The sequence below is a fragment of the Bison bison genome, unplaced genomic scaffold, assembly GCF_000754665.1.
Source record: "Bison bison bison isolate TAMUID 2011002044 unplaced genomic scaffold, Bison_UMD1.0 scf7180017864040, whole genome shotgun sequence".
NCBI lineage: Eukaryota > Metazoa > Chordata > Mammalia > Artiodactyla > Bovidae > Bison > Bison bison.
Window position 1 is genome coordinate 1,409,319 of NW_011494612.1, and position 26,525 is coordinate 1,435,843.

At 39.2% G+C, this 26,525-nt stretch overlaps 1 protein-coding gene across 1 annotated transcript in view; it reads right to left on the minus strand.

Moving 5' to 3' along the window:
- Positions 1 to 5,261: 5,261 nt before the first annotated feature.
- WDR49 (WD repeat domain 49) overlaps positions 5,262 to 26,525 on the minus strand; it is a gene marked incomplete at its 3' end in the record, with an annotated part of 164,645 nt that continues 143,381 nt past the window's right edge. Inside the window, exon 18 of the mRNA XM_010835277.1 lies at positions 5,262 to 5,383. Coding sequence (XP_010833579.1) covers positions 5,262 to 5,383 — 122 coding nt within the window. The remainder of the gene's footprint in view (positions 5,384 to 26,525) is intronic.

The following is a 26,525-nucleotide window of genomic DNA, read 5'->3' on the forward strand; positions in this document are numbered from 1 at the left end:
TGTGCCTGCTGGGAAACACTAGGACATAGGACACCTGATCAGACAAGGCCAACTCTGTTTATCTTGAACATTGCCCAATTAATTCCTCTAAAACCAAAGCAGGTGTTCACATTTGTACAGAAGGACTAACATGACCAGGTTAATGATCAATTATGAAATATGCAAGCATCGAGGAGAAAACAATAGAATTTTTTTAATCATTAAGTTTGAATTATTATTTCATCCATTATTTCATGATTGCACAACAAACACACACACACATAGTAAGTAGAAACAAAATGTGGAAGAATGTGCCAGTGGTTGTAAATTTGCTAGTAATTAGTTCTTTTTGTTTTTTATAGGACTCTCACATCAGATTACCAGTGTATTCCATCACAAATATTTCAGAATGCCTATAAGGAAAAGAATAAAGCTAAATCAAATCCAAAATGCAGAGACAAATTACTGCTGTGTTTACAGAGAACTCAACAATTCATCAAATTATACAATAGTCAGAGGAGTCTCCTGTGGATGCAAGGCCATTTGAAGCCTTAGGAAGAGGAGTACAGTCTTTATGTTGAGCAAAAAGACCAGATTAAGATTATCGATACCAAATTATCAAGATAATATTATTAAATATAAATAATTTGATAATAAACATTGGTGTTACTTTTAAATGCTTTTAAAATTCTATATGATGTTCTCTACAAACAGGTTATTAATAAAAATGTATACATAATTGAATGGGTTTTGATCTCATTTTTCTAATTCAAATCAATCATATCAATGGCAATCAGATATTAAACACATTGGTTTATTTATCAGAGGCCTTTCTGAAAAGGAAAATTCAGTTTAGTTTCAATTAAACAAATATTCACTATTGATCACTAAATGTAATATTATTTCTGATATCCTTATGAGAAAGAAATACAATGAATGTAAATACCTTTCTAAAATTCTTAAAAAAAATACTTCTGCAAGGACCCTGTTAACCTTTTTCAGTGTCTTAACAGGGCAATAGCTCAGGACTGAGAAGCCTGATGACAAAGAACATGATCTCTTAATTTACTAAAATTCTTAATTTACTAAAATTCTTAATTTTAGCAACATTATCATGCCTCTTGGTCTACTCTGCAATTCAAAAATAAGTCTGAATGCCTACGACTATCATTCAATCAGTGTTCTTCTACCCATGCAGTGACACCAGCAAATATCCATCACAAATACCCTTGGCTACCAAATTATTATGTCTGTACATTACTCAGGTTACAATGTGATTTACCCAGGGACAGCTCATTACTTTTCCTTCCGATGACAGAGACAGACAGTCTGTGTTAGTAAGATCAGTTAATGAAGTTGTTTGGTAAGAACCTTATGATGGAGCAGTTCAAGCAGATTGTATATTTTCCTGTCTCTTGGGGAGTAAAAAACGGTGATCATGAATTTCTCTTCCGTGGTTTAAGCTCTTTTAATAGACAATAAAGATACCACAGTTGTCTGTAAAATATTGTTGCAAATCTTTAAAATATTTTCACAAACCTGCTTTTTCTATAACTCTATTTGCCCCTAGATCATTAGAGAAAATTTCATTAGTGAAAACCAGAGCATTTGCTATAAATTTGAGCAGTATCACTATTCCCACTGTAAAAAATACATTTTAATATGTATAAGAAAGAGTAGCAAGGGTTGCAGGTTCAATCTCATTATCTTTCTTAGCATTTTATAGTTATATTAAAGTAATTCTAAACTAAAAACTCACAAGCAAATGCTCTCATCTGTAAAGGACATGTAAGCTAATTCTTCCATGTGAGCATGGGTTAATTTCAGGCATTCTTTTCTTTGTCAGTTTGCTCTGTATATTGTGAGTGATAAGAGGAAAATGTTCTGTAAAAAAAATAGGTTAAATTATATTTAGTGTAAGTCTACACAGCACAAACAAAGCAGCCCATTGAAAATTATGGCACATCCTATTTTAATGTGACAAGTTCTTTCACTGCAGAAAAATGGATCTTAAATAATTGAACCTAAATGTTAATTTCAGAAACAACTTATAAAGTCTTAGTTCTATTAACATTTGATAGGTGAGACCCTGCTACCTGCCTAGCACAATTAGTTTCTGTAAGATATAAGACAGTAAGACATAATAACTAAATGTCTTTTTATTTTTTCCTCTTGTGTTTTTGTTCTAAATTATTAAAAAACAGTAACATTAAAAGAGACTTTCATACTCTTAAAAGCTCTATTCTCATTAAATATACTTATGAGAAAGCCTTTCTTAATTCCTTTTATACAAGAGGCCCTGAATTAATTAAGGATGGAATTAGGGTCACACACAGCATAGTGCCATGAACATATAGTAGGTTACAGAGAGAAGTTCTGTCTACACAAACCAGGCTATTTCAGAATCATCACTTCAAACAAAGTCATCTCCAGGGCTAAAAAAAAAGTATAAAATAGGTCTAATAAAAGAATCTCCAAATTACAACAGAAAAACTAGAAGCTTCATTCAATTTTCACTTTAGAGTCACTGCATTTTATGTGCCTTCACTCCAGAAAGCTGATGGCAGGAAAAGTGTACTCTACTTATATGCATAAAGCTGGTATGGAAAACAGTGCCTTGAATATATGCCTTCGATAATTGGTTGGATAGATATATGGATGGATGGATGTGGGAAAGGAACGTCTCAAAGTATTTGGCACCCATATTACATCTCTTTAACATCTTAATATTCCCTTAAATTTCTGGAAATAAGGCTCAAATTTCACTCCACTGTATTGTCACCAATCTATGATTCATGCTTTCAGTTAGAAATGATGGATTATCCAATCAAACCTCCCAACCAGTGCAAGAGTTCTCTGCAAACTCCCTGTGAGAGTTATTCAGCCTCTGTTTTAACATGTCAAGGAGCCCTTTGTACTAAGGGCTTGTATTTTTTAAAAATAATTTAGTTTGAAATATCTTAAAGTTACAGAAAAGTTGCTGTTATAATACAAAGAACAACCATCCCCTCTCTCTCTGTTTCTCCAATTGTTAATGTTTCACCACATATATGTGCTCTATCTATAAACCTAATTTCTCTTTCTCTCCCTCTCTTTCTTTATCCTTTCACTGTTGCTGTTATTCAGTTGCTAAATTATGTCTGACACTTTATGATACAACAGTCTGCAGCATGCCAGGCTCTTGTGTCCTCCACTATTCTCCTTTATATATATATATATATATATATATATGGGTGTATGTGTGGATAAATATATGTGGTGTGTTTTTATGTATATAAATATATAAACATTATAATTAGTACTTTCTGAATCATTTGAAAGTAAGCTGCAATCACAGTTTTGAAGTATTCCTAAAAATTTCATTCTAGTATCTAGCTAACTAGTTAGCTAAAATCATGAGTTCAAACTGATATCTATAATCCAAAGCCCAAAGCTCAAGGTTCTTTCTAGTTTTCTTCCTTTCAAAATTTATAAATACCTTTCTTTCTTTCTTTCTTTCTTTTGGCTGACTTGGTCTTTGTTGCTTTGCATGGACTTTCTCTAGCTGCGGAGAGCAGAGCAGTGCCTGGGTGGGTTTCTCGTTGCAGTGGCTTCTCTTGTTGCAGAGCATGTGATCTAAACGTGCGGGGACCTCAGTAGTTGTGGCACATGAGAGCATTAGTTGCAGCTCACAGGTTCTAGGATGTGGGCTCAGTAGTTTTGGCACAGGGGCTCAGTTGCTCTACGGGATGTGGAATCGTCGCAGACCAGGGATTGAACCAGTGTCCCCTGCATTGGCAGGCAGATTCTTATCCACTGAGCAACCAGGGAAGTCCTATAAATACCTTCTATAACCATGAGATACTTGGCTCTCATGAGATGGCTGGATGGCATCACTGACTCGATGGACATGAGTCTCAGTGAACTCCGGGAGTTGGTGATGGACAGGGATGCCTGGTGTGCTGCAATTCATGGGGTCACAAAGAGTGGGACATGACTGAGCAACTGATCTGATCTGATTCTCAATATATTTACTAATTTATTCATTTTATTTACACAATATTTATTTACAACATAACCAATCTCTCAACTATGCTGGTCATTGCTTCTGCTCAACCCTCTTCCTTTCCATCCACTAATTTCCATCCCACTAAATTCCCCCACCCATACTCTTGGGTCTAGTTTATCTCTGCTGGGTTTTCTCTCAGGTCCTCCTACTTTCTTTCCTAGCCATGCAGCAGGACTGCTGCCAACAATTCTGTATCAAGATGAGAAATGAATATGGGAAGGAAAGGGGAAATAAGAAATCTTTTCAAGTTTTAACAAGGATTAGGAAGCAATTCCAGAATCTGCCCTCTTACAAGTGTGCCCATCAGTTCTACTTCTACTCTCTTTCTTCAAGGCAGCTTTGAAATGTTTGAGAATAGTTTGTATCTCCCATGAATTCTCTTTCATAAGCCAAACCAAATAGTCCCTACTTGACCTTCCACATAAAATGAGTCTTTTATACAACCCAGTCTCCTATTTTTTTCCCTGAGGCCTTTTCCTCTTTGGCTGTGCTATGCCACTAAATTTTAGAGTACAGTATAACAAAGCATAAGGAGGGCATGGCAACCCACTCCAATAGTCTTGCCTGGAGCATCCCCATGGACAGAGCAGCCTGGTGGGCTACAGCCCATGGAGTCGCAGAGTCGGACACAACTGAGGGACTAAGTACTGCACAACACATAACGAAGTATAGAACATATGCAGTGATTTCTCAATAAGCACCTGGAAGATGGCCGTGTCATTAAAAAATTAATAGTAATAGCTGTTACTGACAAGGTTTAATTGCATTATCAGAATCATTTTTTAAAACAAAAAGAGCATAAATAACCCTGAATGCTTTTCTTAGTCAAGTTTATATTCTCTGTGTCAGTACATATTTAACTTCAACACAAACTGATTTTACAATGAAAATTGAACAAACATATTTGTCTATAGGAGCAACAAGAAGTGTGACTGGTTAGAACACTGTGTTCTGGAATTGTTTGGAAAAAAATTTGGAACTTTTATATAACAACATGAGAATAGACACCAGGTGCTATTGTCCCCTTTTTAGTCATATTTTTCTGTTAAAAAGGGAGAGAAATTGAAATGTGATGGATAAAAGCAGCACTTAAACACTGTTTCAAAATGAAGTTTCCTGGAGTTCAAATATAGAGTAAAAGAAAGGAGCAATATTCTTGATTCCATTTTTTGTGCATTTTATATACATACTTCATGCGATGATGAAATATTTATTTTTCTTTCAATTACAATGGTTTCTTATTTCTTTTTATCTTCACTTCACTACTTGTTTCTTGACATAACTGCTTGGCTCTTCTTTCATGATCCAGAATTTCTTTGGGGAACAGGTTTTTCTCATCAAATACTGCTTTCAATGCTGCAAAATGGTGTAGAAAATGACATATAAATTGTGCTTGGTAAACGATCCAATTAAATGAAATAGTGGGGAGAAATTTTCAAATTTCACTTCTTCTTGAAACGTGGATGTTTTCAAACCAAGCGTCTCCTGGGAAATTTTTCTCTTAAACTTCTTCTATTCCTTTTAATTCAATTTAAATTTAGAAGTTAAATTTTAACAGACTTCATCTATTAATGTATTTATATCATGATAGAGATCTACCATTTAACAGGAAAAGACTAAAGAAGCTTGCATTTTCCATTTTTGTTTTTTCATCTGCTTAACAATGATCAAGGACTCGTACAAAGCAAAGAACAAATTATTCTGTATTGAAATAAAACAATTAAAATCGTCAAAACACAGTGTGAATGCATGACTAAACAAGTACATCTGCCATTACATCATTAGAGGATAGTTTGATCTGCAGGGATCTGTGGCTTCAGAAGACAGCCAAATTAGCCCCATGAATGGTTATATGTGTTAGTGACAAGCAGGAGGAAATTGTGCCTTGCACTCCAAAAAAAATTTTTTTGGCCTTTTGCTAAATTTTGTCATTTTAACAAATGCTTGTTGAATATACATTACGTACTATGCTCAGGTATAAATGGGGCACAAATATGACTAAGTCACAGGCTTCCTTCCAACTGGTAGAAAGTGGGAGCTGTAGCCAAATAACCAAAATATCATCTATAATAGGATCTGTTCTAAGAGAATATGAGCAATGTAAACGGTGGTTAAACACATAATGAGATTGTAACAATACACAGAGATCAGAGAAAAGATTTTAAGAATTGGATGCTATTTGAAATAGACCCTGAAGCCCAGAGAGAATTATCACTGATGGCGAGGACTATGGAGATGAGGAAACATTTGCAAGGGAGAAAAGGAAAGCCAACTACAGGGGTCAAAGTAAATACAAGTATGGAGAAAGAGAGCTACTCTTCTGGCCACTCTGAGTAATTCAGAAAGATCCAACAGAAGTGTAAGATATATAAAACAGAATGATATTTGAGCTGGACTGAGGGCCACTTTAAATACTAAGCCAAAAAATACAAAACAAAGAAACTACACAGACATTAAAAAACCTCACAGTATAGAAGCATCTTTATACATTTGGATTAAAAAAAAAAAAGAAAACCCAAACTCTCCACTTCCCATAAAAACATAACTATAAAAGTCGGTATCTTGCCTTCTTTGTTCTTGGCTATTATACAAGAACAACCAGGAAAGTAAGAGGAAATAACTGCGCAAATTCTATGTTTAGCAAAACCCCAAGGTAGACCTAACCTGCAGCCTACAAACCATGAAGAAGGGCAGCAAACAGCAGAGACTGGACAGAAGTTACAAAGATAAATTGCTAAGTATGGAGAGAACAGCAGCATTTCAGAAAGTGCTGGCAAAGAGACGCTCATTAAAGATGAGGAGCTCACCCTGCGGTCCAAACACTGTATCTTTCATTTATACCTATGGATGCTACATGGGGTGAACAAGGCTGGAAGCTGGAAGCAAAAGGTCTCCCCAAGCTCTCATGTGGTTCAGAGAAACATATGAGGAAGAACTATATAAAGAATCTCACCTACAAGCCATTTTCTGCTAAAGAAGACCATCTCTACAGGTTGTGAAACTTGAAGGCCACACTGATCACATGTCCCAGGCTCTCAGCCAGGGACCTACTACAAATTTCAAGTCTATGAAAACCAACCTCATTAAAGATAATTAATTAAAAGGGTAAATTGAAAAAAAAAACTGGCATAGCATGGACACAAATGTATTATAAACCAAATTAAAGCGAATTTTTAAAAGAGCAGCAAAACTCATCAATATGAATATCACCACCAGGAACACGTTGCCAGTAGACAAATATTGTTACTAAGAATTTTGAGACAAACTAAATTTCAAAAATTGCAAAAAGTGCTTATCTCTGTATGGAAGATCACAGAGCAAGAGTGAAAGAACTCAGGGAAGAGATGAAGACACAACGGGAAATGATGAAAAGTCAACTGGCAGAACTTAGGGGAAAAAAATACCAAAGTGAAAACAGACTGCAGTAACACAATGGGAAGCATAGAGTATCCAAGTGAGAAAAACAAATACGAGGAGATGAAAATCTAAAAGAATAAATTAGAGGGAAATGAGAAATGTTGAAAAAAGATCCAGCAAGCATAAATGGGATGAGTCTTAAAGAAAATGTAAGCAGAAATATTTTAAAGCATTATGTAGTAAAACTACCCTCAAATAAGAGACGACCTGACATACAGAAAAGATCTGCTGTTGATCACCTCTTCAATAGCCTTGTCTCCAAATAGAGTCACATTGTGAGATGCTGGGGGCTAGGCACTTGGGGAAACATAATTCAGCCCATAGCATGTATTTTGGAACTTTCAAGTTCCAATGAAGCTTCAGTCTTGCCTCTGCATGTTTGGTAACTTAGTTCCAAACATAATCACAGTTTTATTAATATGTCTTCACTTTTCCAAAATCCCCATCCCTTTACTTGCTGGTAAATTTGATATTTCTTGGTATAGTTTTATGTTTTGTATAGCTTAGAGACAGGCAAACTTTGTTACTGGCCTGAGACAATTTTTTTTTAATTGTGGGAAAGATGGAGTTTGGTGATATCTCTAGTGGAAAGAAGGAGTTGGGGGCAAAAAAGATATAAGTAAAAAACCTAATTTTTGTTTTAGTCTGGGGGGAAAAAAAGACATACCTTGTGTGAGAAATAATAGACTCAGAATAGCCAAAAACAATAGCAAAATCACTAGTTTTTAAAGATAAAGACAGAATCACTTGAGAGTCAACCTCAATGATCTAGTCACTCAAGTGAAGAGAAATAAATGTCAGGCATTAGATATCTTCAAGACAGAGCAACTTCCACAAGATAAGCAAGCAAACAATATGTGAGGTATGAATATGACAAACATCCAAGCTGCCCTTCAACTCTGAAAACTATCAATAGTTTCAACATGTGGGGATTTCAGGGGTTACTGCTCCCAACAGTATTTTTTAGGAAATTACTACAACACAAACTGAGAAATTACTGTGGAAAATATGGAAATAGATATGGTGGTGATATTGAATGTATTTAACATTTAAATGTATCAGTTCAGTTCAGTCGCTCAGTCATGTCCAACTCTTTGTGATCCCATGAATCACAGCACGCCAGGCCTCCCTGTGTCCATCACCAACTCCCGGAGTTCACTCAAACTCACATCCATCAAGTCGGTGATGCCATTCAGCCATCTCATCCTCTGTTGTCCCCTTCTCCTCCTGCCCCCAATCCCTCCCAACATCAGAGTCTTTTCCAGTGAGTCAACTCTTCGCATGGGCTGGCCAAAGTATTGGAGTTTCAGCTTCAGCATCAGTCCTTCCAATGAACACCCAGGACTAGTCTCTTTTAGGATGGACTAGTTGGATCTCCTTGCAGTCCAAGGGACTCTCAAGAGTCTTCTCCAACACCACAGTTCAAAAGCATCAATTCTTCAGTGCTCAGCTTTCTTCACAGTCCAACTCTAACATCCATACATGACCACTGGAAAAACCATAGCCTTGACTAGATGGACCTTTGTTGGCAAAGTAATATCTCTGCTTTTGAATATGCTATCTAGGTTGGTCATAACTTTCCTTCCAAGGAGTAAGCATCTTTTAATTTCATGGCTGCAATCACCATCTGCAGTGATTTTGGAGCCCAAAAAATAAAGTCCGGCATTGTTTCCACTATTTTCCCATCTACTCCCCATGAAGTGATGGGACCAGATGCCATGATCTTAGTTTTCTGAATGTTGAGCTTTAAGCCAACTTTTTCACTCTCCACTTTCACTTTCATCAAGAGGCTTTTTAGTTCCTTTTCACTTTCTGCCATAAGGGTGGTGTCATTTGCATATCTGAGGTTATTGATATTTCTCCAGGCAATCTTGACTCCAGCTTGTGCTTCTTCTAGCCCAGCGTTTCTCATGATGTACTCTGCATAGAAGTTAAATAAGCAGGGTGACAATATACAGCCTTGATGTACTCCTTTTCCTATTTGGAACCAGTCTGTTGTTCCATGTCCAGTTCTAACTGTTGCTTCCTGACCTGCATATAGGTTTCTCAAGAGAAAACTTGTCCAAGGTAAGGAGCAGTGGCTGCACTTTGCTGGAGCAGCCATGAAGAGATATCCCACATTCAAGGTAAGAGAAACCCAAGTGAGATGGTAGGTGTTGCAAGAGGGCATCAGAGAACAGACACATTGAAACCATAATCACAGAAAACTAGCTAATCTGATCACATGGACCACAGCCTTGTCTAACTCAATGAAACTAAGCCATGCTGTGTGGGACTACCGAAGACAGACAGGTCATGGTGGAGAGGTCTGACAGAATGTGGTCCACTGGAGAAGGGAATGGCAAACCACTTCAGTATTCTTGCCTTGAGAACCCCATGAACAGTATGAAAAGGCAAAATGATAGGATACTGAAAGAGGAATTCCCCCGGTTGGTAGGTGCCCAATATGCTACAGGAGATCAGTGGAGAAATAACTCCAGAAAGAATGAAGAGATGGAGCCAAAGCAAAAACAATACCGAGCTGTGGATATGACTGGTGATAGAAGCAAGGTCTGATGCTGTAAAGAGCAATATTGCATAGGAACCTGGAATGTTAGATCCATGAATCAAGGCAAATTAGAAGTGGTCAAACAGGAGATGGCAAGAGTGAACGTCGACTTTCTAGGAATCAGTGAACTAAAATGGACTGGCATGGGTGAATTTAACTCAGATGACCATTATATCTACAACTGTGGGCAGGAATCCCTTAGAAGAAATGGAGTAGCCATCATAGTCAAAAAAAGAGTCTGAAATGCAGTACTTGGATGCAGTCTCAAAAACGACAGAATGATCTCTGTTCATTTCCAAGGCAAACCATTCAATATCACAGTAATCCAAGCCTATGCCCCAACCAGTAACGCTGAAGAAGCTGAAGTTGAACGGTTCTATGAAGACCTACAAGATCTTTTAGAACTAACACCCAAAAGATATGTCCTTTTCATTATAGGGGACTGGAATGCAAAAGTAGGAAGTCAAGAAACACCGGAGTAACAGACAAATTTGGCCTTGGAATATGGAATGAAGCAGGGCAAAGGCTAATAGAGTTTTGCCAAGAGAACACACTGGTCATAGCAAACACCCTCGTCTCACAACATAAAAGAAGACTCTACACATGGACATCACCAGATGGTCAGCATCAAAATCAGATTGATTATATTTCTTGCAGCCAAAGATGGAGAACCTCTACACAGTCAGCAAAAACAAGACTGGGAGCTGACTGTGGCTCAGATCATGAACTCTTTCCTTATTGCCAAATTCAGACTTAAATTGAAGAAAGTAGGAAAACCACTAGACCATTCAGTTCAGTTCAGTTCAGTCGCTCAGGCATGTCTGACTCTTTGCAACCCCATGAATTGCAGCACACCAGGCCTCCCTGTCCATCACCAACTCCCAGAGTTCACTCAAACTCACATCCATTGAGTCAGTGATGCCATCCAGTCATCTCATCTTCTGTTGTCCCCTTCTGCTCCTGCCCCCAATCCCTCCCAGCATCAGGGTCTTTTCCAGTGAGTCAACTCTTCGCATGAGCTAGCCAAAGTATTGGAGTTTCAGCTTCAGCATCAGTCCTTCCAATGAACACCCAGGACTAGTCTCTTTTAGGATGGACTAGTTGGATCTCCTTGCAGTCCAAGGGACTCTCAAGAGTCTTCTCCAACACCACAGTTCAAAAGCATCAATTCTTCAGCGCTCAGCTTGCTTCACAGTCCAACTCTAACATCCACACATGACCACTGGAAAAACCATAGCTTTGACTAGACGGACCTTTGTTGGCAAAGTAATGTCTCTGCTTTTGAATATGCTATCTAGGTTGGTCATAACTTTCCTTCCAAGGAGTAAGCGTCTTTTAATTTCATGGCTGCAGTCACCATCTGCAGTGACTTTGGAGCCCAAAAAGATAAAGTCTGACACTGTTTCCACTGTTTCCCATCTATGTCCCATGAAGGGATGGGACCAGATGCCATGATCTTAGTTTTCTGAATGTTGAGCTTTAAGCCAACTTTTTCACTCTCCTCTTTCACTTTCATCAAGAGGCTTTTTCAGATATGACCTAAATCAAATCCCTTATGATTATACAGTGGAAGTGGGAAATAGATTTAAGGGACTAAATCTGATAGACAGAGTGCCTGATGAATTATGGACAGAGGTTCATGACATTGTACAGGAGTTAGAGATCAAGACCATCCCCATGGAAAAGAAATGCAAAAAAGCAAAATGGCTGTCTGAGGGGGCCTTACAAATAGCTGTGAAAAGAAGAGAAGCGTAAAGCAAAGGAGAAAAGGAAAGATATTCCCATTGAATGCAAAGCTCCAAAGAATAGCAAGGAGAGATAAGAAAGCCTTCCTCAGTGATCAGTGCAAAGAAACAAAGGAAAACAACAGAATGGGAAAGACTAGAGATCTCTTCAAAAAAATTAGAGATACCAAGGGAACATTTCATGCAAAGATGGCATCAATAAAGGACAGAAATGGTATGGACCTAACAGAAGCAGAAGATATTAAGAAGAGGTGGCAAAAATACACAGAAGAATTGTACAAAAAAGATCTTCATGACCAAGATAATCACGATGGTGTGATCACTCACCTAGATCCAGATATTCTGGAATGTGAAGTCAAGTGGGCCATAGGAAGCATCACTATGAACAAAGCTAGAGGAGGTGATGGAATTCCAGTTGAGTTATTTCAAATCCTAAAAGATGATGCTGTGAAAGTGCTACACTCAATATGCCAGCAAATTTTGAAAACTCAGCCGTGGCCACAGGACTGGAAAAGGTCAGTTTTCATTCCAATCCCAAAGAAAGGCAATGCCAAAGATTGCTCAAACTACCGCACAATTGCACTCATCTCACAAGCTAGTACAGTAATGCTCAAAATTCTCCAAGCCAGGCTTCAGCAATACATGAACCATGAACTTCCAGATGTTCAAGTTGGTTTTAGAAAAGGCAGAGGAACCAGAGATCAAATTGCCAACATCCTCTGGATCATGGAAAAAGCAAGAGAGTTCCAGAAAAACATCTATTTCTGCTTTATTGACTATGCCAAAGCCTTTGATTGTGTGGATCACAATAAACTGTGGAAAATTCTGAAAGAGATGGGAATTTAAATGTATAAGTGAGATTAAAACAGCATAGCCTCGGATGACAAATTAGAAGGCAAATGCCAGATACAATTAACAAAAACTGGGAAAGTAAGAAAGAAGTTTCATTCTTGATAATTCAGTAACAGCTGAGAGACAAGGGACTTAAACCAACAAGTCAAGTGATAGCAGCAAAAGCAAATTTAACAGAAGCACAAAAATCATATTACTAAATAAAATTGTGTGGTGGAAGAGGGGGAGGAGAATGAAGAAACATGTTCATTTTATCATCAGTTAACATGAATCTAATTGTTACTGTCCTAGAAAAATAAAGTACTAGAAGAATTATATAAACCTCTGACTATAAAGGTACTACCAATACAAATGTATAACAACCCCCCAAATAACAATAAAGAAAAAGATTACAGGTCCAGTGAAAACTTCAGCATCATGGGAGAGAGAATTCTCACTGAATAATGTTTTATACGTTCTAATATTTGAGCAGTAGGACCATACGCTGTTTTTCATATAAGAACATATGTATATGTTGATTATTTGTTTTTGGCTGCACTGGGTAGTTACTGCTTCACGCAGGCTTTCTCTTGTTGTGGCGATTGGGGGCTACCGTCTAGTTGCGCTGCATGGGCTTCTCCTTGGGTGGCTTCTCTTGCTGCGAAGCAGCGGCTCTAGATGCATGGGCTTCAGCAGTTGCAGCACGTGGACTCAGTAGCTGGTCGGGGCTACTGGGCACAGGCTCAGTAGTTGTGGCACCTGGGCTTAGTTGTCCCAAGGCAGGTGGGATCTTCCCTGACCAGGGATCGAATCCGTGTCCCCTGCATGGGCAGGTGGACTTTTATCCACTAGGCCACCAGGGAAGCCCTATATTTTGTTAATAAGACAAAATGCAACCTGGACCTACCTCATCAGCAAAGCTAAAAATGAAAACACTTTCCATTGCCCTAATACCAGCAACACAAGATGGTGTGGATTCCTGCCAGTTCGTAGTTGATTCTGTCGTCTGTGCCTGCAGGTAAGCACTGTAGCATCACAAGGCATTCTGAAGGCCTCAGAATTCTCCTGAGGACCACTGTGAAAGCCAAAACGTTGCTTTTGAAATAAACACTAGTATTTTGCTGAGATGTATCACAACTAGATGGGGAACTTTCATTGTAACTGACTGGTTTTGGGGACCATTCAACCAATAACGAACCAAAAGGCCTTTGTAAGTTCTTGTCAGGGATAATTTATTTATTTATTTTTGAGTTAAAAAACAAATGATAAAAAATTCATATGCAAGGTTGGATATCTATTTACTGGGCCTTTTTTTTTTTTTTTTCAGTGTTACAGCTCTATTTTATTTAGAAGATAGCAGGAGAGTGAGAGAGAGAGAGAGAGAAAGAAAAGAGCGCACGCACGAAAGAGAGACAGTCCATGAGAAAGCGCTTTGGCTCCTCCTTTTATATGTTTTTTCCTCCACCTGGGCCTGCCCTATGTAAATTGGGCTTAGCCAAGAGTGCTGTTTGTTCTGTTTGTTCTGCCTGAAGTCTTCACTCTGGTCCTTGGACCTTCCTTGTCTTTTAGCCACCGCCATTTTGGACTCCTTTTCCCTATTCTACCTACCTAACATTCCCCCCTCAAGAGATTGGAGGCCCAATTCTTTGGGAATAGGGGCGTCGAGGTCTTTCTGGCTACTTCCTGCTGCCTTCTTTAAGAAAATGAACAAAAAATTACAAATACAAAATTATTCATAAAAGTGGCTATGTATTTAGAATGAGAAAATAAATCTCAACAAATTAATGGAAGCTTTGTAGAGCTGAGTCCTTTTCGTCTTCAGATTTCTTTTACAAAAGGCACCTGAAATATTTACCTGGAAATGATCCCTGCTTGCAATCTGACTTCCTCTCCTTACCCAGAACACCCTAAAAGTCCTCCTTGCTGTTGCTGTTTTTCAGTTGCTAAGTGGTCTCCGACTCTTTGTGACCCCATGAACTGCAGAATGCCAGGCTTTTCTGTCCATCACTATCTCCCTGAGTTTGCCCAAACTCATGTTCATTGAGTCAGTGATGCCATCCAAACATCTCATCCTCTGTTGCCCCCTTCTCCTCTTGACCTCAATTTTTCCCAGCATCAGGGTCTTTTCCAGTGAGTCAGCTCTTCGCATCAGGTGGCCAAAGTATTGGAGCTTCAGCTTCAGCATCAGTCCTTCCAATGAATATTCAGGACTGATTTCCTTTAGGATTGACTGGTTTGATCTCCTTGCTGTCCAAGGGACTCTCAAAGCCTTCTCCAGCACCACAGTTCGAAAGTGTCAATTCTTCGGCGTGCAACCTTCTTTACAGTCCAGCTTTCACATCCATACATGACTACTGGAAAAACCATAGCTTTGATTATATTGACCTTTGTCAGCAAAGTGATGTCTCTGCTTCTTAAAACACTAAGTTTGACACAGCTATTCTTCCAAGGAGCAAGCGTCTCTTAATTTCGTGGCTTCAGTCACCATCCACATTGATTTTGGAGCCCAAGAAAATGAAATCTGCGACGTTTTCACACTTTTCCTATCTATTTGCCATAAGGTGATAAGGTAAGGCAAGGGTTAGTCACTCAACTGTGCCCAACCCTTTGCACTCCCAGGGACTGTAACCCACCAGGCTCCTCTGTCCATGGGATTTTCCAGGCAAGAATACTGGAATGAGTTGCCATTCCCTTCTCCAGGGGATCTTCCTGACCCATGGCTTGAACCCCAGTCTCTTGCATTGCAGATGGATTCTTTACCATCTGAGCCACCATAGTGATTGTAACTCCTAATATTCACAGGGGTGTTTGTGGATAAAACTTATATAACTTAACCTACATTAGCTTCACTAACTCCTTTATGTGGCAAAAGTCATGTCATTAACCTAACACCTTCCAAATGAATAATGGTCCTCAATTCATCTCGCTATTCAGAGTAACAACACCTGCTGGATTCATGGCATAATGTTTGCATATGAGTGAGTCTGCCATGGATTACGATACATGTAAGAAACCATTATCCATTTATTGAACCTCTTTAAGATTATAAAAGAATATCTTTAACTTTGCTCTGATGACTCGTTTTCATCACAGACTCTTCTGAAGACTCTTCTCAGTTATTCAACAAAACACTAATCTAGGTGTTGCTCTGCCGAGGTCCAGCCCCGGCTGATCCAGGGAGTTTGAAGGGGAGACGACTTCGGCAATCAGGATACAATAGCTTTAATTAAATATTAATTAGAGATATAAAGAGTAATAGAATGAGGATAGCTCAGCAGGAAAATTCAGTGGAGAAAAGAGTCTGAATAACTTGGTTTACGTGGAAAGCTAATAAAATTCCAAAATAAGGAATTTGCGTCACTTACGTAGGCCACAGGCGTCCTCCCGTTCTCCCGAAGGAGAGGAGACACTAAGGCCTCCCCGGTCAGATCTTAGAAGCCCAGGCATAATTAGTAGGCTTGACGAGCCTCCACGTTCCAGATGGGGGTTCAGCCAGAAGGTGAGAGAAAGAACGACATGGGGAGACCAGTCTTTCGAGGAACTGATCCCATTTTTTATTTTTCCAGGGTCTGTTTTTATACACTGAGATGTTATACAAAAGTCATGCGAGGTCAGCCGTCCTGACTTTTATTAAAGTCAGGTGCTTCATACAGATGTATACAAAGGTCTTAGGGGTGTTACATCATTTTCTGGCCAGGGGGCCTGCTGACAATTTATGACCCTCTCCTTGTGACAGCAGTCAGTCAACCAGAACACTTATTTCTCCAGGGGTGATTATTCTTAAAACAGACGCCACCTTCCGAAGGCACCAGATAAAGTTACATTCCTATAGGGTGAGGTGTAGTGGGTTTTAATTAAGGAAAGAATTTGCTTAGCTTAAGGTCTAACATGATTAATATCAAAGGTTAATACTTATTTCTTCTATATATTCATTAATGTGTATAAGGGCAGGGGATGTAGAGATTTAGCAGTAAACATTGGCTCAACAAATGAAAAACCCTTCACCAATACAATTTCTAATCAGCCCACTATACTTACGCTAATAGTTTTCTAACTTCTCTAAAGAACCTGTTTTTAGAAGGTTTAAAGCATCTCGTGCCTCTCACGGTTGGGAGACTGTGAGCAATCACATGTGGCCAGACAAGCCTGTCAGGCAGGCTAGAGAACCTTCAGAGGAGTTTGTAGATTGAAACACTCCTATCACACCCAGGAATTATTATTAACTGGAGCTCTAAGTTAAGTCCTTCTCCGAAAGAGGTGGTGGGGGACAGCCCCCCGTAAAGTCAGAGGTGTAGGTGAGAGCACAAAGTAGTAAAATAGGCAGACTCTGGTTTTGGGTGTAGATGCTCGAGAATTTCCAGGGGGACTCCTGAGGCTCGATCCTGCCTTTGCGTATGTTGAGCCTCCTTCCTCATGACCTTTGCCATGGGTGGAGGTCCTCACTCCAGCTCCCAGCATCTCTGAAGAATTTTGCCAATATAAAATCCCTAATCAATGGACTCTTAGTAGGGAGATTATCCTGGATAATTTGGGAAAGCCAGACTTAGCCAGTTAGAAGACCTCAAAAGCAGGACTGAGGCTTCCTTATGAGAGAAAAGAAATGCCAACATACTGGATAAAGGCTTCTGCTTGTGCCCATGAGTTCCATGTTCTTCCTGTTTTAACTGCTGTGGATGACAGCTTTAGCCTATGCTCAATCTGCCCATAATCTTCCTTCCTGACTCAGCCCTACTCTTCTTGGACTTGCTGCACCAGACTCACAACCCCATAAGGTGATTCCTTGTCATAAATTTCAATACATGGTCCTGCTACTTTGGCTTCCCTGAACCCTGACTGATACACTTGCCATGAAGTGTGTTGTTTAAGGCAGAACAGTTGTGAAGGGTGAAGTGTTCTTATGAAGACAAATAGACTGTTTGTCAAGGTTCTTGTGATTTGTGACTGGAATCTGTCAGATACTCCTTGTAAAGAAAATTTATATTTATTCAAACATACAGCTTATCTTAAAGCACCTTCAAGTTCCCATATAGGTGTCATGTAGAACCTCAAGCCTCAAACTTCTTGTCCTTTGGGCCCAACAACTTACTTGTAATCTTGGTGAGTGGTTCACTCAGAAGGGTTAGTAACAGCCAATGTATTTGGATTCATTGGGTCACATTCCATCTTTAAGCCTTCTAAGACTTCCTTCACATTTAAAATTAACCCAGGTTTATTGCCTAGGCTACATGGCCCCATGTGACCTGATCCCTAACCCACTCCACCCTCACCTCATGCCCCCTACAAGCATCTCTCTCACTCTGCTCCGGCAAAACTGACATTTCTGTCCCTAGAATACACCAACACTGTCCCCACCTCAGTAGCTTTACACTTCTGTTCCCATCCTTGGAATATTCTACCCTCAATTGTTTGAAGAACTATTTCCTCTTATCTTTTAGGATTCAGCTCAACAATCAGAGAAACTTTCACTGATGCTCCATCTAGTCACATCCCATCACATTATCTTGCTTTGTTTTCTTCATACCATTTGTTAATGTATGCATGCTAAGTCGCTTCGGTCGTGTCTGACTCTTTGCAACCCTATGTAGCCTGCCAGGCTCCTCTGTCCATGGGATTTTTCAGCCAAGAATACTAGGGTGGGTTACCATACCCTCCTCCAGAGAATCTTCCCAACCCAGGGATCGAACTCGCATCTCTTACATCTCTTGCATTGGCAGGTGGGTTCTTTACCACTAGCACCACCTGGGAAGCTGCCTTTTATCAATATCACTATCCAAATGTACCTCCTTATATTCAGTTATTTAGTTATTGCTCCTAGGTGATAAATTCAATAAGTGCACAGACCACGTCTGCCTTTATATCCCATACATCCTTAGCATGCAGCATTGTGTCTGGTATTTAGAAGATGGTTAAAAAAAAAAAAAAATATATATATATATATATATGTTGAATAAATGAACAAATGAATGAAGATTCTCCAGGCTTGTAAAGGGCAGGCACACTCCTCATGCTTTGAAATTCCTACATTCCAGAGACCCGAGGAATGCTGTTATGGTAATAGAAGGGTGGATTTCCATGTCGCAAATCTGTATATCCACCCACTAACCATAACACCTGCTCTTAAAAATTAACATCAAGTGTTATCAGTAAACATTTACAGTCTCTACTTCCTAGTCAGGAAATGATGACATTATACATTGATCACTTTATTTTATAGTTGGCTGCCCAACAAGATTTGTTAATAATGATAACCAAAAGGTGTTTTAAAAATTATGAAAATGAAAAATGTGGTGGTCATGAAGCTATTCAAACATTTTCATGAAAATAAAATGATCCATTGATTTTAATAAAGCAAAGTTAATCTTTTGTCATCTGATCTCCCCTTTGCCCCCTGGTTGAAGACTAACTATATATCAGATGAGCAACAGTGCCTTTTCCAGAATCTCACAGAGTAGGAGTCATGGGAATCACACAGTGTGCACCTCACAGATTAGCTTCTTTCCCCGTGGTGAGAATGCAAAATTGTACAGCCACTTTGGAAGATAGTTGGTTGGTTGCTCTACAACCCTACCAGCATTTGGTGCTGTCAATGTTCTAGATTTTGGCCATTCTAATGACTGCATAGTGATAACTCATTGTTCTTTTTTACTTTGAGTTTCCCTGATGACATATGATGTGAACCATCTGTTGAATCTTTTAAAAAATGTTTTTCACACATTAATGACTTCTATTTTGTAGCACTCAATTTATGGTGCTATCATGTAAGCAAAGATATAATAGGAAGGATTTTTTGTTTCCTTCTAAGATGTCTCTGAGTTTTGTGCTCAATCTGGACCTTCAGTTATCTAAAATTTCCTGGAATGAATAACATGTAGAAATCTCTTATTTCTTACTTAAATATTTGTTCAAGTAAGAAGATTTCCATATATCAGATTATTTTTCTTTATTGATATTAGATTTAAAATTATATTATAAAGCAGGGTGGATTTTATATGTATATGTCTTACCTATAGTTTAAGAACTATAGAGAGCAATGAAAACCCAGTATTTGACAGTATTGACTCTAGCATATCCTTCTAAGTAGGCAGATTCTAGCTGAGTTCACTATTTTGGAACTATTTTTCCCCTCTTTGTAAATTGTAGGTTGCCATGGATATGCAACAGAGAAGGCAATGGCACCCCACTCCAGTACTCTTGCCTGGAAAATCCCATGGATGGAGGAGCCTGGAAGGCTGCAGTCCATGGGGTCGCTGAGGGTCGGACACGACTGAGCAACTTCATTTTACCTTTCACTTTCACCTTTCACTTTCATGCATTGGAGAAGGAAATGGCTACCCACTCCAGTGTTCTTGCCTGGAGAATCCCAGGGACGGTGCGTCCTGGTGGGCTACCATCTATGGGGTCGCACAGAGTCGGACACGACTGAAGTGACTTAGCAGCAGCAGCAGCATGGATATGCAAACTCTGTCTCATCTGATAGAGTTTTAACGGACTTGCTCCTGTTCCTTGAAAACACCAGTTTTGGTACCCTACCTGCAAGTTGTGTCAGAGGCTATTATCTTGTACAAATTATTAACCCCTACTTTTGAACTGTGGTGTTGAAGAAGACTCTTGAGAGTCCCTTGGACTGCAAGGAGATCCAACCAGTCCATTCTGAAGGAGATCGGTATTGGGTGTTCATTGGAAGGACTGATGCTGAAGCTGAAACTCCAATACTTTGGCCACCTCATGCGAAGAGTTGACTCATTGGAAAAGACTCTGATGCTGGGAGAGATTGGGGGCAGGAGGAAAAGGGGATGACAGAGGATGAGATGGCTGGATGGCATCACTGACTCGATGGACATGAGTTTGAGTGAACTCCAGGAGTTGGTGATGGACAGGGAGGCCTGGCGTGCTGCAATTCATGGGGTCACAAAGAGTCGGACACGACTGAGCAAATGAACTGAACTGAACTGAACCAATTTTTCAGTTCTAGTTTTCTTCAGTATCTGACTACAATCCTCCAAACTTATTCAGTTCCTCTTACATCTGTCTAAAACTGAGAACTAAAACCTGACAGTCCAAGTCTCTAGGCTGCCTTGCAGCTCTCCTTTGCTGTCAGGACCTCCCGGACTTAGAAACAACTGACCTTTGCCACTCCCTCTTAACATCGGGCTCAACTGGTTCTGCTGGAGCAATGCCGGCAAGAATCCCCAAGAGAGACTTCTTAGACACTGTTTTGCCCAACCCAGAGAATTCATGATCACCTCTGGGTTGTCCAACAATGAGCGGTATTCATTCATCTTGAACAGAAGTAAAGTGGCTAACAACATTGAACCTTACCTGGATCCTGTAAAACCAGAACATGGAGGCAGTTAAGAAATGTCACACTCTCTCATGTTCTGGGAACAGATGACAACAAAAGACCACTCTTTTCTCTCTCCTTCTGCGATAAGGCCTTCTCCACCCTCCTCATAAGTCTGATAAGACTCGGATTCATTGAGATTCTTCGACCTGTCTCTGTAAGAGCTCAAGCCCCCTTCCTTTGTTGAGATATTCCTCTTTAATGAATGTTCTTCCTCTTGCAATAGCTTGAATACAGTTATCTCTTACTTTATCCTGTGCATTTTGTCTTTGACAGAACAACAACAACAAAACAACTCGCCCGAGGTATCACTAACGCAGCATTTCTTCTACCCTGGAAGTTTTAAAGATATTATAGGTACAATTTGAATGACTTCTGGGGAATTTATTGACAAAATCTGACCCAGAGCCACTTCTAAGTAGCTTCCAGTTTTTTGAATAAAGCATATCAAAAAGGAGTTTCAAGCTGTTTGAGAACCCACAGGGAACAACTTGGAAGCTAAAGAGAGATTGTGAAAGATGTTTCAACTTGAAAGGGAAAGAAAGAAAATACAAAAGAACACTGAAAAACCCAGTAGGTAAGATTAAAAAGTCACCTGGGGGTTACAAAGTGTTTGAAAACTGTCCCAAGTTCCAAAATAATAGTTTAGAGTGTTGAAAGTAAGTCTGGCAAAATGCCTCTCATCGTACAATCCCCAAATAACCTTCCAAACACTGTAATTATGGAGATTTCAAGAATGTATGTAAAATGCAGGGCAAAGACTTAAGGTAGACTCTGTAATGATAATGTGAAGGGGGGACTGTATTGGTGATTGAGTTTTTTTAAGATTTTTTGAGATTTTTTTTAAGAGTTTTTTTAAAGTGCCATTTATAATAGTAATTTTTAAATTCAATACCTCCTATGAAAAAGATGAACAATTTTAAATGAAAATGATAAAAACAGGCAATATTAAGTGAAATAGCTGGATTTATAAATCATCATAAGAATAGGTTGCCCAGGGATTGTGATTTCATCATTTGAAATTTGAACAAGAGGGGCCGCATCTAGAAATATTAATAACATGGACACCTGCCTGAATAACATGGATTCTTCTCAACTATAATCCACCTTTTACTGGTTATGCAAAGCTAGATAAATTATTTAAACTCTTCTTCTATGCCATGGAGCCTATGCCAGAGACCCTTTATATAGTAAATAGGGGCAATAATAATCCCTATGTCATAGAGGTATTTAGTGGAATAATAATATCATCAATAAAGAAAATGTATTAAACTTTGATTAGGTGACAGGCTCTGTGCTAAGGGCTTCACATGGGTTATTTCACCTAATGTTCACGACAACATTATGGGGAGGGTAACAAATATGATGCCCATTTTTAGTTGAAGAAACTAAGGCATAGAGAGTTTAATTGACTTGATCAAGGTCATACAGATAGCAAATAGTCTTGATTTGAAGCCATGCTTACGCTAGAAATTTGGCCCTTACTATATGTTTATTGCTTTGAGTCTTCCAGATTTTATTCAAAAGACAACCATAACCATTGACACCTTATAACTTAGTAGGGATAATGGCTGTGATTTCAAAGGTTACCAAATAATGTGAAGGACAGGAGTGGAATAAAAAGCATGAATAGCCAAGGAACAGGGTACTATGCCAACTACCAATGTTTTGCTCCTCAGTTCCCATTCCACTCTTCACTGCTTGCTGTGTGATAATGGTCTGTGCCTGCATGCTAAGTCACTTCAGCCGTGTCTGACTCTTTGCCACCCTTGAACTGTAGCCCTCAAGGTTCCTCTGTCCATGGGATTTTCCAGGTAAGAATACTGGAATGGGTTGCCATGCCCGCCTCCAGGGGATCTTCCCGACCCAGGGATAGAACCCACATCTCTTAGGTCTCCTGCATTGGCAGGCAGGTTCTTAAGCACCGGGTGATAATGGGCCAGAGTCTTGTAAATGCTCTACTTTAACAGCTGGTATGATGCTGAGCTCTGTCACTAGAGGGCACTAGAGGGACACTGGATTTCTCTCTAAGTGGGTGCTTCTCTCACCAGCCCCCTACAGGGCTGCTCCTCCAGCACTGGACACCTACAGCGTGGCTTCCCAAGGACCCAGCTCCTCTTGTGTCTTCTCCAGCTCCAGACTCTTGTTATGCAAGTATGGCTTCTCCAGAACCGGCAGCTTCCCTTGTCACCCTCTCAGGTGACTGCAGCAGAGTGCCACCTGTGTGCCACCATCCAGTGAATGACTTTCCATAATACCCCAGGAGGCAAGGGGAAGGCCACCAGTGTGATTCCTCCCTGTGACAGCCTCCCCTGCACCCCCTTCATGGCTCTGCAGTGAGTTCTGCACCCCCTGTGGATGGGAGAGAATCTGATAACAGATTTCTGCAAATTCCAGCTGCAGCAGCTCTGCCATCTTGCCATCCAGTGAGACAGGGATGAACCCACTCCTACAAGGTCTGGGTCTCAGCCCTAGTGCACATCTTCCCCCATCTAACTCAGGCCTGGAAGTAGTGGCTGCTCTTTAGACCCCCTATTGCTGTGTTCTTTAGAATCTCTTTACTTCTTACTAGCCAGTGTTTTATAATGTGCATATATTCTATCTAAAATCAGAAGAAAAAATGAACTAAAAAATAAAACTAATTCTAAAATATGCCTTGACTGTAATTCTCCTGACTTATAGTGGCTTCTCAGTTATCGGTCTTTATCTTTCCTCCCCACTATAGTCAGTTTCTTGGAAGAGTGCCAGCTTTCCTTGGTTGATGACCCACAGGTGCCTCTGTCTCAACATAGTCTGAAACTAACTCTACACCATCTCTTCCTCCTATAAGTCCTCTCTCAATAACTGCCTCTTTTATTGACACAGTTATCCAGGCTAGAAACCTGACAATCATACATGTCTTAACATCTCACCAGGGCACATAATCCTTTCATTTATCTCTGCAACACTTCTCAGATTAGTTACTTCCTTTCAGGGTCTCCTTATCTTCAAAATAATAATAGTTACCATTTATGCTTATTATGGGCTAGTCACTGCTAAAATTAATCCACACAACTCCAGGCACCATTGGTCCCATTCAACAGATGAGAAAACTGAGAATTTGTAGGTTATGTAATTTATCCAGATATAAACTAGTAAAAGGCAAAGTGAACATGGAAAAGCAGGTAGTTGATGTCACACAAGTTCCCACAGCTCTAATACATCCACTGCCTTCAGTTTAGCCCCATTATAATGTATCCACCACACAGTTTCCAGAAAGCTTTCTAAAATGCAAATCTGGACATGGCATTTTCCTGTTTAAAGATTTCAAAAGGAATTTTGTTTCTGGGTAGGATATAAGCAGCGGCAGGTCATCCTTCTCATTGGACTAGATAGAAGGAAAAAAAATTACAAAAACGATATTCTTAAAGCCATAGAGGGCTGTGGAAACAAAGATTATCAAATTAAAATACATGAGATGGTAGAACCTTCTCAGGTGAGCTGAGATTGCCAAATCTTTTCTTCCCTCTGGGGATTAATCCTGTCCAGGCACTGCTAAGAAACAAGTTTGCCACAGACAAAGAGACTTTTCTAAAGGGAAAGGAAAATCAGAAGGCTTTGGATGACTGTGTGGGTTGATGTGATGGACTGAAATCCAGAGGAACTTTGTAACTGTGCCCAGGGTTCCCTACAGGACTTAATCTGAGTGCTGGATGGTGTGGGAGACCATGAATTGGACTGGGGAGGCAGATTAACATTTCCCGCAGTCTTACAGTACTTAGAAGACAATAACTACACTAACGTGAGAGGCCTTAAACAAACATTTGAAATTGAAAGTGAACAAAGTCTAACTGCAGCCATGACCCGGCTCTGACTGAACTCAATTCCTAACTGAATTAACACGAACCACACTTCATGCTCTTCGTCCAACTAAGGAAAGAAAATAACATTAACTTCATTATCTATAGAACTTTTACACAATTTCTGTCATACAATTAAAAAAACTGTACCAGAAAATGTACAAAATTATAGGACTTGCAAGAAAGAAATAAAATGTGACCAATAACCAAAAAGGAAAAATAGATATTAGAAGCAGATCCAAGGATCATCCAGATATTGATGTCAGCAGGCCAGGACTTTAAATTATAAATATGTTAAAGAAAACAGAGAGAGTATTTGGACAAAATGGATGACATAAAGTAATTTAAAACATAAGTAATAAGTATTTTCAACTGAGAATTAGAATATATATATAAGATTCAAATGGCATTTTAGAACTGAATATATGTATATATGCACACACACACACACACACACACACACACACACACATATATATAATCTAACATGGGAAACTGATATCATAGGTTTAAAAGAATTGCAGAGGAGACAAGATTAGTGAATGCAAAGATAAATCAATATAACACATCCAAAATGAAGCCCAGAGAGGAAAATAAAATGGAAATATAAGAACACAGGAAACATTTGTGATATAATTAAAGTCCAAACTATGTGTAATTGCAATCCCAGCAGGACTGGAAAGTGGTAATTGAAAAGAAATAAAGATAATAGCTGAGAATTATCCAACATTGAAGAAAGATGCACTCAAAAATTCCTATCAACCCCAAGCAGTATAGATACAGAGAAAAGTGTATTTATGCCCAGCATGATAAAGCTGCTAAAAACCAAGATAAAGAGAAAAACCTTTAAAACAGTCAGAAAAAAATATTACATTCAAAGAAGTAACAATAGTATGAAGAGTGGAACTTTATAAACAGGAACTATGGGAGCAAGGAAGCAATGATATAGTATCTTTAAAAAGTTGAAAAATACTGCTATCTAGAGTTTTAAATCCAGTGAAAGTATCCTTTCAAAGTCAAAATGAAATAAAGACATCTTTCAGAAACAAAAAGCCTGGAAAATGATTAACCATCAGACCCATCAGACATTATAAGAAATACTGCAGGAAGTTCTGAATGAAAGAAAGTAATCTCAGTTGGAAGCCTAGTACCCCAAGAAGAACTAAAGGACACAAGAAAGAGTATTGTAACCTTTATAATAATCATTAAAAGGATAACACAAACTGATATAAAAACTGAAGAATTAATAGAAGAGATAAAATGGAATAATTCAGAACAGTTGACTGAAACATTCCAATGTCTCCTCATTTCTGGTAAAATAAATACCAGTCCTTAACATAGCAAGCTGAGTGCTCTATGCTTTGGCTTCCATTTGCCTCTCTAGCCTTAATTCTCATGTTCCTTCTAGAACCCAGCCATTTAAATGGGACTACACATAGCTCCCTAAGCACACACCATCCATCTTGTTCATACCACCTTACCCTTGCATACACTGCTCCTTTGCAAGAAACATATACTCCTTTTTTTTTTAATCTGAATAATATCACATTTAACTTTTACTATCTAGCTCAGGCATGATCTGGTTTCTCTGGAGAATCATCTATGAATCTCCATATGGTCCCACAGTGCCCAGGGCTTATCGCTATTATAGCCTCTGCTGTAAAACATAATTGCGATGGGGAAACACTAACTAAAACCACCCACCCAGGCCAAGCACCATAATAACCATAAGTCCTGGTAAGGAACACGGAACCAACACACCACCATTAACAGGGAC